Here is a 16,389-nt window from a genome sequence, read left to right as displayed (position 1 = left end):
TGCTGAGTGGTTAATATCTGTTCTGTGGAAGGACTAAGGCACATTCGTACATGGCAATTGCTACTGAAAGGAGAAAACTTGTAGTTAGAATTGTGCTATCACTTATTCCCCAAAACATACCATTTGTGGTTTTACATATGTAACAGCTGTATTGTTTAAATTTAATTCAGTTACAAAATGTCAGGAAACTTTCTGCTATGTGGAAAGGATAAATAGCTTACAAATAGGATACTATTGCTGGAGAGAACCTGGAAGATAATATGCAGCAGACTTTTAGCTGTATTTTTGTTACAGTTTCAGAATGGTCTGTAGAGCTTGTCATAGTAGCAAAGTATTCATCAAAAATATTTTAAGAAATTAGGTTAGATTAAATAACATAATAGAGAAAAATTATTTCATTAATCATCCTCGATACTATTATTTGTATTAAGTCTTCCTGATTCTTTTTGACTTTCCTCATCTCCCCCCCCCCCCCCCCCCCCCGGAGCGGTTACAATTGTGCTGTTTTGTGTGTCCTCTTCTCCTCTTCTTGCTCCTCCTTCATATTTCTTTACCTTTGCCAATATTGTTTTTTTCCCCCTCGTGGTTCCCTCTCAGTCTGCAGGCTTCCTTTTCTGGTGCCCCTCTGCTTCGCCATGGGGCAGCATGATGACAGTCGTCTGCCTGTTAGGAGCTTCTTTGCTTGACAAGCTTTTGACCCAAATGCTGGAACCCGGGGAAGCCTTGCTTTATCACAGCGTTGGAAAACTGGAGTTGGTTATCTGCAGGTTTAGAAAGATATTATCTTAGTCATACTTAATTGATATTTAGAAATCTATCTTTGTTGCTGAGAGATTTACAAATGTAATCATCCAAATATTTCTGGAAAACAGACCAAAAGCTGTTGATTTTGATTATACCACTATTTATTTACTGATCCAAACTACTAGGAACAAAGTTTAGCTATTGGAAATAGTATGCCAGAGTGTTTTGGATATTTGGATGAAGGGATAATTCTTCACATTTAATTTTGCCAGATTGAATGTATTGATTTTGTTGGTGTTCAGAAATCTGCAAGTGAAAATGTAGACAGAATATAGGACTTTATGTCTATGTATCTGTCTCCCAGGACATAGCAGAACCAGATGGATACATGGGAAATAAGAACATGAAAAATATGATACTGACTTCCTTTGAACTAAATATGAATGTTAACTTTTTGTCTATTTCCTTATATAAAATCTCTCAAAGTGAAGAGTCGGAAGTTGCTTGTAATTTGTTCCCTGAGAGGAAGAGTTTCAGGAATGCCAATAGAATAGAGAAAGGCAAAACTAAAAGATGGTGAGATTTATGCTTTTGCTTTGGGTATTGATGTTATCGCTACTGAGTTTTCTTAAATAAAGCATGCTTTTGTTATTTTGTGAAGAGGAAGGATGTATCGCTTAAGTCAATACTTCATTGCATCAATGACTGAATAACTTCAAGCCGCTTGCATTTACTGTGTTTGTATAAGTACCACTTATGAACTGTATTTACTTGGTTCTATTTATTAAGAAGCTGTATGCTAAATGATGTTTTTGAATATCTTGATGCCCTCCCATTCCATTTTAAGTAGCTAATAATTACATTATAATTTTAACTATTCGTTATATATGTAAGCACCTATTTGTAACGTTTAAACACCTTTTACCTCTTTTGTGAGGTAGCTCAGAAAATGGCCAACCCTAAGATGTTACTTGATAGTAATGGATTTATAAAACTTCTGTTTGTGGTTTTATAAGCTTATTCTTTATGTCTATATACAATATAGAACTGTCTGCAAATCAGTAATTGATTAACACCCATTCAGCCATTTCTCTATTATCCAATTACATATTATATTGATTAACTGTGGTAGTTAAATTGTCTAGAGTTCTAAGTCCACCTTCTGGATCACAGAAAATTTAAGAACCAGTAAAAAAAAAAGGGGGGGGGAGGTTGTTTGGAGAGGGAGGGTGGGATTGGAGACTCTCTGTGATTTGCTGTTGTGTGCTTTAAAGTTTTATGGCTCATGTTGCATCCCTTGGGAGGATAAAGTGCAAGGAGCATGAACGAACCCATAAAATTACAAAGGGTTTATAGTGTATAATTAATACAGAACTTTCTGTGAACTTTATAATAGTTAGACTTAATTTCACGTGAGTTTTTGTTTCACTAATAAATATTTCCTGAAGATTGCTAATGGAACTTAAATATTCATATTTTCATATCGAATCATAACAAGATACATTGTAGGCTGCTTTATTTTAGTATATAGTTTCCTTATTATAGTTTTCAAAATTGGCTGTTCGTGCCTTGGGAATCTTTTCTGAACTGTGGCCAGGTTTACACTAAAAAAAAAAAACCCTGTCGATACAGCTTTACCGGCAAATCCTCCTTGTGTAAGTGCAGCTTTGCTTGCAGAAGCACTTTTTATTGACACTAGAAGGGTTTGCAGATCACAATGTCATAAGTCACACCCATAGCAAAAATAATACCAGCAAAAAAGTTCAGGTACAAATCTGGCCTGGATTTGCACAATAAGCTCAAATAAGCATTGTGAAATTGCAACTTTTTTTTTTTTTAACTACAGAGGAAAATTTAGTCCTAAATAAATGTAAAATATTCCCTCTGGAATGTACTGGTGCTCTGTGTCAGGCATGAATACTGAATAGTATTGATTCATATTTCTCTAACTTTATCAGAAGACTATGTGGTAGATGAGTGGGTGAATCAGGTTGACTAGAAATGAGATTTGTGTTCCAGACTAAAAGACAACAACTCTTTTGTGCTCCATCTCCCTAAAGGTTTACATGTATTAATTAAAAGGATTGAGATTATTTGTGAGGAACGTGAGTAGCAAAGCAGTATTTCAGTTGGAGGATTTTGGATTCTTGGTAGCGGTCTGTATATAGTGATGCCGGATCCTACGCGATGCTTTGAGATCTACTGATGCCACTTTACAAAGAAGGAAGTTGAATCATGGGAATGGAAGTCCAGGAGAGACCAAGGTCATCCACGAACACCAGCGCTGCAGCTAGGAGGATAGTCCTCATCTTTGTGCCTAGCTTTGGCTGTTAATCTACACAGGTTTTCTTCCGCCGTGAAATACGGACATGGCAGAAATAGTGGATTAGTGTTGTTCCTGACACAAAATAAAGAAGAAAATAGAATAGGTAGTAGGTATGCATGTGTGTATGACATTCTCTTACTTTTTGTCAGAAGTATGTCTGAGCATGTAGGACCATACAGTGGTGCATCTCTACGTTCAAAGTCCAAGTCATAAAGTGTGGTAGAGGGGCATAGGAGAACCATTTTCAGAGTTAGGATTTTCGTGAATGATTCTACAACACTGGATGGAGAAGCAAGTTTTAAAGCAAATGTGTATGTGTCATGTAGAGAGACGCTTTCTTGTTTAATCTTCATAGCTAGTTGGCCAACTTTGTCATTCTGAAAGGTCAGATCTGTTTTAGAGATCATCGAATTTAGCATTCGCTTAATGTAACATGGTTATTGTGCGTCATTCTGGCTATACAGCTAGAGGATTCTCTAATGAAAAGCCTGAGCGATCAAGGAAAGCGACAATTACTGTTTTTTGTGTTGGGGATTTTTTGGAACAAAGAAGTGTCATTACTAAGTGCAGAAAAGCAAAGCGTTAAACATATATTTTTGCTTTATTGTGAGAGCAGGCCACATATAGTGGCCACATTACAGGACAATGAGAAGTTCCTTTCATTGCTATAGTAATGCAAAGATTCAAGATACTAACAATATGAGTTAGAAGGTTTAAAGTCAGCAGGTTCTGATAACTTGTACCAAAACATTTTTAACGGATCTGTCCTTAGGCACTTTCTGGATTATTAATACTGATAATTGATGACAGTGAAAGAAAGTTAATAAAATGAGCTGAATAATTATAGTTCTGCCAGCCTTGCAAAATAGTGGAATGAATGATAGAGGACTTGACTGATATGGAGGTAAAGGAAAGTAATACAATTAATGTCAATTAAAATGTGCCTATGGAAAATAAGCTGATGAAATGTAACTTGGGATGTAGTTTGGTTGATAAAAGTAATAATGTCTGATGTAAAATACTTTGCTTCTTAATGAATTGAATGTACTGCAATGCAATATTTTGAATGAGAAATGAAAACAATATAAAATTAACATAGCAAACATTAAGTAGATGCCAGTTAAATTGGATGACCTATCTCAGACTATGAGTTACTAGGTGATTGTCACCATGATGGGGCCCTGGAAAGCTTAATTCCTAACCCCCATGTGAATTTCCATTTTTACAGATAATATTGTGTCATTAAGTGCGTATTTGTGAAGCTTTCGAAGGGCTAAAAAAGCGGGTAATGGGAAATAGTGAAGATGATGGTCACATATATGGAGCACTCTGGACTCTTCCCCCCACCCCGTAAAAGCCATACAGAGCAACCTGCTTTTGCCAAGCACTCTGAGATATTCAGTGTCAAACTAGAAATACTGGAATAGCATAAAAACAATTGAACCTTCTTCCTGATTTCTGTATGAGTTAACAAAGATTGATACTGTGCAGCTGCTTGTTTACGATGGGAGAAGCATGAAACTATGGTTAAATCTTGTGCTCCAATTCTTCCTCCAAAGGAGGTATCAGCCCTTCTGTGCGTGTTGGGCATGAGTTGCAGGGTTTCAGTAGTGGGGGGCTGCAGGGGTGGCCTGCGGGATGGGAGGAGGCCATTGACTGCCCTGTGCCACTCACAGCTGGGCCCGGCTGCCTCTGAAATGGATGAAAATAACCCATTGCGCCCCAAAACTTCAGCCAGTCAGGAGCACGTGGCGCCTCCACTCCAAGGCGGTGGGGAGGAGAGGTGTTTGACTGAAACTGAGCCTGAGGAAGGAGGGCAAAAGGTGTGTGTGTGTTTTTTCCTCAATACCTAAATCATTAAGAGTTTGTTAATTGGCAATAGATTAAGTAAAATTTCCAAGTTGAGACCGTTTTGCCCATGTCACACCGCTACTCTGAAGATCAGTGTGTATAAATTTTGATGATGTTTTGGCTGAGTAGCATAAGAAGGCTGTCTACGTTCCTGTATTCTTTAATTTAAAAAATCTTGAAGATTTGAAGAAGGAGGGAGGAACCATTTATTCTTCTGTAAGCAGCGCTGTTGTCACAGCGGGCTTAACTTCTGCGCTCCCGTGGTCATTCCCATCGCTCGCTCGGTGGCCCAGCGGCTGTTCATTCCCCACAGGATGGGCTTCGTACCAGCGTCCGGCGATGGCCTTGCGCGGGGCGAGTTGGGCGAGCGTGTGGTTCCTGGACTGGAACTAGGAGACGGGCTTTGACAGCTAGGCTTTTGTCTCTTGGCAGCCCTGAAACAGCTTGTCTGGAGCTGCTAAACCCTTCCTGCTTGTTTTTTGGCAACCCTGTTGATTTAGTCTAATGCAGTCATACAGTAAACTTCCCGATAACTTGCTGAATACGCAGTCGCCATAAATTATAGAGCAGCTCACGTTTATCATACACATCACTGCTTATCTTATAAACTAATCTGCTGTGCTTGCATGAGTAGTTGATTTAAAAGCGTGTATATTGTTGAACTTGACACATCCAAGAGTATAATCAAGCTTTTAAAATACTAGGGATGTTTAGTACTAGTTTGCACTCTTATTCAGCTTTCTTAAATGATTGCAGCCCAGATCCCCTTTTGTTTGATATGGGTCATTGCAAATTTCTATATAACCCATAATTACAAAGGAGTTCTAACATGATGCTGGCATCTGTTTTATGATCTAAAATGTACAGATATGTAAAAGAAAAAAGGTAATATACTTTTTCTGTGCATTTCCAGATGTGAAATTGCTAGAAATTAACTTTGTAAGGTACATAAAGAAAGTGAATAAAGTCTATACGTGATATACTGGGCTGCAGAAGTGTGAGAATAGTGGAAGAAAGCAGGGGTGGGAGGCTTGAGCTAGAGACCCGCTAAAACTTTTGCATAGTATTGCCTAGACTCTGCAGCGTGAAGGCTTTATCCTGCTGATCTGCTCCCTTTTCTGTGGGCACTGATTTGGTCTATAAACATGCACAGTTCAGAATGCACAGAAAAACAAAATGATATTAATGCTTATGTGACCTCTGCCAGGCTGCTGTCACTGGAGTTTCAGGTTTTTTGTTTTGTCTTTAAGAGAAATCAATGCACCTTCTACCTTTTTAGCAACAAAAAAGAATAATTTTTATTCTTCAGTATTTCTGCTTTTGAGATATCTGGGTACAGTGAGGTAGGAGGATTTCTATCACTCTACCTCATTTCCATTTTGAGGAACTATATGCACTTTCTGAGCTGGCGTGGAAAGAAAAGTAACCTGTTTTTAATCATATGTATATATATGGTGCATTTCAGAGTTGCAAATGGCTGCATAGGCAACTAATAAGACCTTGAGTTTTATTTTTGCTGCAGCTTGTCAAAACTGTAGCAGGTACTAGAGTTCAGTGCTTATTTACCTGCAAATCCTGTCTAGTGCAAACTTAAGTTACGCCTTTTCTGGAAGACCACCCCCATGTGGTCACAACTTCTATAATGCTTTGTCACTGTTGCTTGTAATATTCCTCACTGAGGAAACTAATAAGCTAAAATAGGCATTGTTATGTACAATATACATATATATGTATTTTTTATTTCTGAACTAAGGGTTTAATTTCAAGAGGAAGTCATGTTTTTACTTGCTGTGACCAGTTACCTGCTCTTGACAAGTGAACGAGTGAATTTCCAAGTCTTGTATAAATAGGGTCCCCTAATAGAAACCACTTTTTCTATTATATATGCATCATACGTGTTCTCTTCTTTCCAGATGATCATGGGAACAGCAATGGCAGTCATGTAAAAATCTTTTTACCGAAGAAGCTGCTTGAATGTCTACCAAAATGTTCAAGTCTACCGAAAGAGAGGCACCGCTGGAACACTAATGAGGTAGTTAAATCTTTTATTCATTCTTAAGTATACTAGTTTTCTTGTGCTTATGGATTATTTCTTTTCTTTGGGAGCATGCCATGTAAATAACAGAATATGAATTCACTTGCTCTGAAACCTGTTCTTTAAATAATAAGATAGTATAAAATGTTGAAAACAAGCTTTGAACTGGGCTTGTTTTAAAAAGACAAATGTGGAAGTCGAGTAATCATATGGTAGAAGTTCATTGCTTGGGTGTGTATTGCTTATCTCAAAGACTCCAATTTTGTATCGTCTTATTGATGTGTTTCAAAATTGTTGGAAATTAATAAAAGATGTTTTGCTCGTGTTAAACAAAATGTTATCTTACTATTGCAAATGTGTAAAGATAGTCTTCCAGACCAGAAAGCAAGGCATGTTTTGAGAATAGGGTTTTGAGAACTGACTACCTTGTCCCTGTTCGAGAAGTTTTGTTAAGGACAGGAGACAAAACACATTGGGCATTTTATACAGGAATCCAGTTATTTTGAATGTGTTTGCATATCTCCTGTTAACCTGAGCATTATGTTTGTATTGAAATGAAATAGAAGTATTTAAAATTTAACAAAAACTGTACTTACAAGTTTTAATGATTGCAAGTGGCTACCTGAACTCAGAATCGAGTATCAGTTCATGTATATGTTTGTCAGAGTTGGAGCACTTCATCCCCTCCCCCCTTCTTTTTTCCCCTCTTTTGTCTGAAAGTTAAATTCAAGCATCTTTTTTAACATACAATATTTTATGACAGAATGAATAGAGTCTTTTGAGAAGTTGCTGGCATTTGCTATTTTGTGTAGATGTTTTTGTCTTGGGTCACTTGAATTGAAATATAAGTTTAAAAAATGTAGGTTGCAATTTACTTTATTCTGTGACAGCATTTATTCTAATGAGAATAGTGCATGGACTAATAGCAATTCCAGTGACTCTAAAAGATGATGTTTCGATGAAGACAGTTGAGAAAAAGCTCTGAACACAGGTTTGTGAGAGAATGATACTCCTTTTTTAGTACTGGAAACAGCTCGATGATTTTGGTCCCTTTTTTCCTAGTATTTCTGTTGTCCTAGGTTTATACCTTTGTGTATATGCTTACACACACAGGTTGTAAGCTTTTCTTTTGGAGCAAGTGTGTGTGTGTAGCCTTCCAAGGTGCAGAATGTGGCAAATAAAGCTAATCATATCACTGAAAATATTACCTAATAAGCATGATGATGTAAACTGGAAAGCATAGGTGCTTTTAAGGTGTCTTAGGCTAGCAGAAAAGTTTGGGAATGTAGTCTTACTACCAAAGTAAGCGTGTCACCTTTTCCGATAGTGGGCAAAATTAACATTTTTTTAATAGTGCTTGCTTTTCAGCACGTTTTTTCTGTGGGTTTGTCTCAAATACCTCAATTCTAGATTGATGGTTTGCTAATAATCTTAAATAATCATCTGGTAAGTTTAAAAAAAAAAAATCCCCCACAAAACCCTCTGTGTTTTTGAATGTGAAGTTTGTCATTCTCATTTGTATCTCTTACCTCTAAAATCTGTTACTGTGGTTACCATTCAGTGGGGACAAGGAGCTGAGTCTGTACTTGGACTAATAGTGGTGTCATCTATGTCTGCATATGCGGTGTTTTGGTTGCAGTTTCCTTATTAAATAATTTAAAAGGGAGAGCTTTTGTGGGGGCTGGAGGGTTTTTTTTGGCCTCATTGGCTCAGAGCAAAAAAGCCAAAGCTTTTGCCTCGATCAAGTCTTGGAAAGTTCACATTAATTACAGGGGTGGAAAGAGCTTAGCTTACCACCCCCCCCACACACACCTGAAAGTTTTGTAAATCTAGTCATTATTATAAGACTTGAATTTTTTCCTAGGGTATAATTGAATAATGCTGGACTACATTTCAGAATTGCCCCTAAGGGAACATTTTTCTCATCTGATTCCAGAGGTGTTCTGAACATGCTGTTGAAGGCACGGGTTTAAAATCCGGAAGGAAAGCACGTTTTATAAAGCACTGCTTCCAGAAACTTGGCGTTGCTTTCGAAGTGACGGGTAGTGCTTGCAAGCAGTCTCACTAATAGTGAGGTTTATTAAAAGGTACGAAAGAAATAAAATGCATCAAGTAACTTGGAGACCTGAACGTCTGTGACGTTGCCGCCCTGCCTCAGCGTCCGCGGGGAGTTAGGCTCCTGCAGCCCTGCCGGACGTGCAGCCCTGCCGGACGTGCAGCCCTGCCGGACGTGCAGCCCTGCCGGACGTGCCCTGAGCGCGCGGGGGGCCGCGAAGCTCCGCAGGGCGATGGGGCTCGAGACCCGCCGAGGCGCCGCACGGCGGCCAGGCACCGGGAGCTGGGCCCTCGTCACCCAGCGCGAGCTGCACTAATCAGGCAGACTCCGCAGCATTGCTTTCTCTGTTATTTTTGTCTGGAAATATTTCAAGGAAACTTAAACGTGGCTTTTATTTGTATTTGGGGTTTAGAAAATTGCAAAGGCTGGTATGGCAGTGTAAAGGGCGCATGTTACATGCTAACGTGTAGACTAGGGCTCTGCTGATAATTCCTGCAGACGAGGTATTACCATTTAACACGGAGGCCGAGGAGCAGTTGGGGTTGGGTCTTTCCTTTACCAGTGCATCACCATGGGAACGGAGGCAAATAACTTTTTTTTGAACACTTTTGCCTGTAGATTGAGGATAATGGTCATATGTTGCTGAGGTTTGGGTAATTAGAATGGAGAAACAATATCCTTTAAGAACTGAATAGGTTGTAGTTGACTTTACACCTAGTAAAATAATGCAATGAGCAGCAAGAGAAATGAAGCATTTAAAAATGCTCAGAACATGTTATTAAGATATTTACTTTCCGTCAGATTATGCAGTTTTAACTAAAATGTTTGATGGAAATATATTTCCATTTCAAAATGTCATCTCTTCTTAAATCAAGTTTATGGTGTTTATATTTTGCAGTGAAGGAAGTGTTCCTTGTAATTTAATTTTTTTTACCAGAGATAGAAAATCATAGATTTAGCCAAGCTATTTAATTGTAGCTTTACATTTTTTATTAAGATGCCTGTGAATCTGTGTGTGTTTGTTTATCTTGCTCTTGGGGAAGATAGAAGAGGGATTTTCATGAGATTTCTCAGGTTAGGACAAGCTATTTAATTGCCAGAAAATTCTGCAAAGCTGTTTGTGTGAGGGAGTTCCTTGCTCTTGTTTGTTTGTTGTTGTTGTCAGTCGTTTTGGACCATTTTTAGTATTTGTGTAATAGAAATTTGGTTCTGGTTTTAGTGAGCTGACAGAGCAAAGACTTTCCATAAAGTGGCTTTTTTTGTAGTTTCTATTTGGATAATGTTAACAATTATTTTCTATTGCACTGTTCTTTAAATTCTTCCTGTGCTTTGCTCTCTCACCCTGCCTGTTCCCCTTTGCAGTTGTAGAGCTGCCAATACTTAAAAGTCAGAATGTTTTCAGTCTAAACTACATCAGCTGTGTGATCTCTCAAGGGCAATGGGAATATTTAATTTTGACTAATTGCCTATTGCTTGTGTTGTCGTGGAGTATAAAATATAGTGATATTATCAAATGCTGTTGTTATGAATTTTCTTGCTTTCCATTTCACCTTTTGATTTCAAACTGTTAATGAGCGAATCTGTGGAAGTCCAGTGCCCCAGCCCTGGGAAGATGTTCTCTGGAGCATCGGTACCCGGGGGAGTTGTACCTCGCAGCGAGCCGAGATCTTCCTGTCTCGGCAGGGTTCATAAGCCGACAGGAGCTGAGCTTACCTGCTGTTACTCAAAGAAGCATCAGTCTCTCGTAAAGCTTATAGCTAACGCTGTCTTTGTAGCTAAATGTACCCCCGCGGCTGTGTTTACTTGCTTTCCTAGCGATGGAGAATTCACAGCTCTGGAAAAGATACCCTGCTTGAACTCTTAGTGCCCGTTTTCAGAATGCAAACTAAATTTAGCCATAGAGAATATTTAGCCAATGAGAAAATAATTTTTTAAGAAAAGTCTGTTAATCTCTCATATAGTCCAATTTTTCTTTCCTTCCAGCATAGTGAAGAAATGCAATCATGTCTGGCTTGTCATCACAGGTTTTAGGTATCTTCAAGAGTTTCCATAAGCCAAAAAATTGAAACGGTCATTAAAAATTACCGTTTAGCTCTGACGGAGCAGTGCAGATCAGTTCAGTGTCGTGTTGGCTAACGGTAACTCTGGCTGGCGTGATGCTGTCTGCCTGTGTCCTTGGAGAAGGTTGGCTCATGGGCTGCTGTCTCTTTGATCGTTGGCGCTGGGCCTCGTTTCTTAGGCTATTCCAGGGTGAAAGGCATGTGTGCAAGACTTGAAGTGTATCAGGTGCTGAGAAACTTCATTCAGCTCTTAGCTCAGGCATGCAAAAACCCTATCAGACGTAGCAGAGGTAGTATCTAGGCGTGCATCCTCTAGCTTCCCAAATCCGGTGACGGAGGATGCCGGAGGAATACCGGGGGGAGGTCGCGGTGAGGCTTGCACACGCTTCCTAAGCAGCATCTCCTGCTGCCGCCGACGGACGCAGAGTGCTGGCCTAGGCGGGCGGCAGGTCCGACCCGCAGGGCTGCCCTTGTGTTTGTCTTGTGTTGGTGGCTGAAACAAGTCACTCAAGATTTTTGTGAATGAAAGGAAGTAGCAAGCTAAAGACACAGCATCTGCTGAGTGCTGGAACAGCCAGAGCATCGGTAAAACCAAGAACATGCATGTGTTCGTTTGCATCCTTGCATGGCCTGGCTTTGCTTGTTACTGGTTAGTTAAATATTTACCAGTTCTCACCAAATTTCAAATGCACGTCCATCACCTTGACCAACAAAAAAAGTAAGAAAAAGACTGTTTAAAAAAAAGAAAGCTTTGAAAGCAAGTTCCAAGGGAAATAGTTTTACACAAGCGTTAGAGCAGAGTCTGGACTAAACTGTTCGCATACCTGACTGATGTGGTCTAGTGCATGTGGGGGGCTTTTTCCTCAAGAGCGATTATGCTTTAAGGCAGATCAGTGAAAGAGAAATTTCAGTTGAACAGAAGCACTTCATTGTGGGTTTATTTTGTCAAATCAATAATGAAATTCTGTGCTTTGCGAAATGTACAAAGCAGAAAATCTGCTGCTGGCTTTGCTTTTGCTGTTTCTCTGTCATGTTTACATAATTAGTAAATGATCTGAGCATGCCCAGTGATTTAACAAAATTGCAAGGTTATCATTCTTGGCAATTTTAAACAAAAGCAGCAATACCTGGTATGCTATTTGTGCTCTGATGGAGAAAGAGTCCTCAACTCCCTTTTATGAAAATCTGACTTTCTTTTTCCTTCCCTTTCGTTAATGTTAGGGCCATTGTTGTAATTGTATAATGATAAGTCTCCAAAAATGGCTGATCTTGCAATTGTGTGCTTTTAATGTATTGGAGCCCTGGGACCAAAGCGAGTCCTGCAAAGCATGGCAAATAGATGAAAATGTATTGCCCTGGATAATGTACCACCCTCCCGTTTCTATTCTGAGTGAATCTGAGTGGATTAAATTAACTCTTTTGCATTTTTCTTTTCAATAATTAAATATTCTTTCATAGTAGTTTGGGAGTATTATATACAAAGTTAAAAACATATGTTGATGGTGTTTAAGTCAATGACCTTTTTTGATACGGGGAATGTATCAAAACACCTCTGAAAACTTTACAAATTTTGAAATATTGTCTGTCTAGCAGTAAGTTTGAAATGAAACTGATCCAGTTTGAGTATTGCCTTGCTCACTTTGAATGCCCACCTACTACTATATATAGGGATGTAATTGCATAGATTTCTTCTAATGAAGAGCTTTTTGCAGATTTATTCAGGAAATGCATTTACTGTTTTGTTACATGAATTGACAAAGCAGGTGAGAACAGTTCTTGGGTAAAAAAATGAAGTCTCCCAGCAAACTTTAAATGGCTATTTCAGATGGAAAATACTTGTTTTTTCTTTTTTTTTTTTTTCATAACATTTTGTAAATACAACAATATGGTTTTACTAAAATTTATTTTGTGCATCAAAAGAAAATTTGGGCTTTGAATCCCAGCCGTTCCAAGTATGACATTTTCTGTACTGTAGTTGCTAATGGGTTAAGGAGAAATTTAAGGACCAGTGCTGAAGAGGCGCTCAGATGAATAATTTTGCTGATTTTAATGAGTTTAAAGGGTAAAAATTAAAATGATTTGTAGAAGCAGAGTTTCACAATATTGGGCCATTCATTTTGTCTTTCGCATTGTTGTTTCAAATGCCCAGACAAATTCCTTTGAAGATGTGTCATTCAGCCCCCTTATATGAAATAGGGGTGCAATATTTGAGTTGTGTTTACAATCACAGTCCTTATGTGCAGAGTTGTAAGTAATAGATTTGCTTGGCCTTTAATGATTCATTGTGCTAGCCTTTATCTTTTAATGAGGTAACTTTGAGTTGAAATAATAGTTAGAGAATTTCTAGAAACTTAATAGTGTGTATTTGAAATTTTCAGGTGTTCCTTTCTAACAAATAAGATATCAAAATAAGTCACTGGTGTTCTGCTGCGTGTTTCTGGTAGAGGCATGATGAGGAGTTACCCTCTAGTTTGGGAACTTTTGCGGGCTCTTTGCTAGCTGCTTTGTGGAGTGGTGTCGGCTGCTGGTGAAATCTTGTTAGCGTTCCTCTAGATGCAGGTCTGAGGGCTCTCGGTCCTCTGAAGGACTGTCAGCACCGGTAGAATACCATGTTTGCTGGCTGCTTCTTCTCAAAAACTGTTTACGACTTACCCTATATAGACTTATCTTCTGTTTGGTCATCTTGCCGTTATCTTCTGCCTAACATTATTTTAGTCAGCTTATAGACAGTTTGGGTTTTAAAAATTGGACTTTAGTCTCTTGCAGCCTGCGCCCAGTGATAGTCCAAGACCTCTTCTGCGTCACCTGGTCAGGTTTGTCCTTGAGGGTTTTTTGTAACAGAGGAAAAAGTGAAAGCTGGCTTCCAGGCAGAAGGGATCTTCTCTGTTAAGACTATTTTTAAGGGTTTCTTTTGTTGGTAAAGGAGCCTAAAACCATTTTAACTCTTAAGATTAATCTCTGTTAGAGTGGAGGGGACAATAATGTCTTTACATGAAAACATCTTTCAAAAAAAAAAAATCGGGAGGCCAGATATAAACCTTTTAATATGAGGGTAATAAAACTTCTCCAAATCTCTGTTTATGGTATGCATCTCCATGAGGTAGCTATATGGTATCCTATGGCTAGCATACCGTGCATGCTATCAGGTTTTTTATTTTATTTTTATTAGAAAGCATGCTATGGAGAACCAGTTGGTACTGAGGAGGGTCTTTTGAGGAAGGCAGCATTAGAAATAATGTAGGGACCACAAAATCCAGGGTAGGGGGAACAGAGAGTGTTTTGAGTTACTTAGTGTGTAAACCGTTCCTCTAACATGTGAGAATTAGCAGAGTGCATGAATTCGAGTAGCATTTAGCTGCTTACCTACAGGAGCAAGAGCAAAACCTGTAGCTATAATTACTGTTACATCACATATCTGAGATTCTGGCTTGCCCAGCACTAAGTAAAATATTCCGTAGTATGTTATGCGAGTTGTACTTTGTACTGCATTTTACAAGGAAAATGTTACAACAAAGTCAATTTACAAAGTCAATTTAAATGTCTTTTGCCGGGGACTAGCATATATGAACACAAATGAATTGGTTCACTTGCCAAATGAATGGAAACGGAGGCTATTACATTTTGTCAGTGATTGAAATCCTGTCTTTTCAGTCTCGCGTTTGGTACTTCCGAGATTGACTATTTCATTTAGAAGAGAAAAATCAAGGGATTTAGAAGAAAGAAAGAAAAAAAGAGATGATGGAAAAATTAGTACAAATAAAAGTGAAGATTTTGTTCAAGGGTGGTACTTGAGAAAAAGGACTCAGGGTAAAACACAAATTTCTTCAAAAGAAAATCACTGGGACATTGGAGAAAAAAGTGCACTCTGGAGGAAGAGTCGGGGGGAGCTATTGCATTAAGGGAGAAAAAGAAAAGTCTTAATTCTTTCCTTTGAAAACAGCCCCTGTACCTACTTGTTACCAGGCATGATCATGGATCACAGAAACAGGAGCCCTTGCTGCTCCTTGCTGGCCAGCAGGCAACGAGTTGAGCTAGCAAAACGCCGTGGGTGCGGTGGTGGTTCTGCTTTCTGTGTTCGCCGGTTTTGACTTTGCCTCGCGCAGCTTCAGAGCGTCTCCCTGCTAACGCTCCGAGTGCAGCCTGTGCCTTGGGATCGCCTGTCTAGCTGCTGTTAAAGTAGGTATTTGAAGTGCTTCAGCGAAGCTCGTGTTTTCATTCAGGGAGGTTTTGCAGTTGAAACAGCACTTGTTAATTTACCAGTATCAACAAGGTAGTGGACAGTTAAATGACTAATCTAAAAAACCTACAAGCTTTATGTTGTGCAAAAGTGATGCTGCGACATGTTTTGGTGAAATGCGTTTTTAAATCAAACTCTTATTTTTCCATCCCTTGAATGGTTCCCCTGCACCCCTTTTTTAGCGGGTTTCCTATTGTATCTGTGAAAAGGGGAGGAGAGAAAAGAAAAGGAAAAATATACCCTCATCCAACACAAACTTCAAGGAAAATGTTTTATACCTTTTATCTGAGTAGCACTCTTCAAGTTATAGTAAAAAAATATTAGTACAGTTTTCAAAATCACTTTAGGAAACCAAAGTCTATTGCCATTCAGTGGATAAAATGTTCTTTGAATTATTTAAAATTCATCTTTATGCAAACTTTATAGATAAAGTTTGGAAGGAGGCTCTTGAACATGCCACTTGCATTAATAGGTAAGACATCTGAATTTGAGTCATTGTAAACCAAACCTGAAATTATAATGGTTAGGAGACTTTGTCCAACAGTGCAAAACCACCTGAAAGGTGGGATTTTTTTTTTCTTTAACTTTTGGGGAATTTTTGATGTAGGGGGTGGTGTTATTAACAAGATTAGCATTAATACCTTCTGAATTTAATTATTTGCTGAGTCATTGAAAATCTTAGCTTTGTCATTAAATTGCTTCTAAGTTGATTTGTTTCTCAATCACTTCCCCGAAAATGAAGTCGTCTTAAAAATCTGTAGTTTGAATTGTGATGAAACAACCAAACCTTAGCAGGTGGATCAAGTAACAGAGAAAAAGCTGGCTTTTGTTCACAGAAACATCTAGTGCTTTCTGCTTGCTGTGCTTTCAGCAGCATCCCCCCCCCTCACGTTTCGTCACCTGCAGCAGCATTTTTGCTTCTGATTTGGCATCTGCCTGTGGACTGTTGGGAAACGTTCTGTATCCGGATATGTTTAGTCACGTTATTCTGTGCACGCTGTTTTTCTCAAAATAATAGCACCTCTGCAGAAATGAGCTGAACTTTGTCACGCTCAGGCTGCTTAGGTGGTTGCTTCTCTC

The 16,389-nt window shown here is 38.8% G+C and overlaps 1 protein-coding gene across 1 annotated transcript in view; it reads left to right on the top strand.

Moving 5' to 3' along the window:
* The window catches only part of CAMTA1 (calmodulin binding transcription activator 1), a 467,604-nt gene that overhangs the window by 8,620 nt on the left and 442,595 nt on the right, over window positions 1-16,389 (top strand). The window contains exon 2 of the mRNA XM_067311008.1: window positions 6,835-6,953. Within this exon, the coding sequence (XP_067167109.1) occupies window positions 6,835-6,953 (119 nt within the window). The remainder of the gene's footprint in view (window positions 1-6,834; window positions 6,954-16,389) is intronic.

This window comes from Apteryx mantelli, chromosome 26 (assembly GCF_036417845.1).
Source record: "Apteryx mantelli isolate bAptMan1 chromosome 26, bAptMan1.hap1, whole genome shotgun sequence".
In the NCBI taxonomy this organism is placed as follows: domain Eukaryota; kingdom Metazoa; phylum Chordata; class Aves; order Apterygiformes; family Apterygidae; genus Apteryx; species Apteryx mantelli.
The sequence above is the reverse complement of the archived record's forward strand: the minus strand, read 5'-3'. Positions and strand labels throughout refer to the sequence as shown.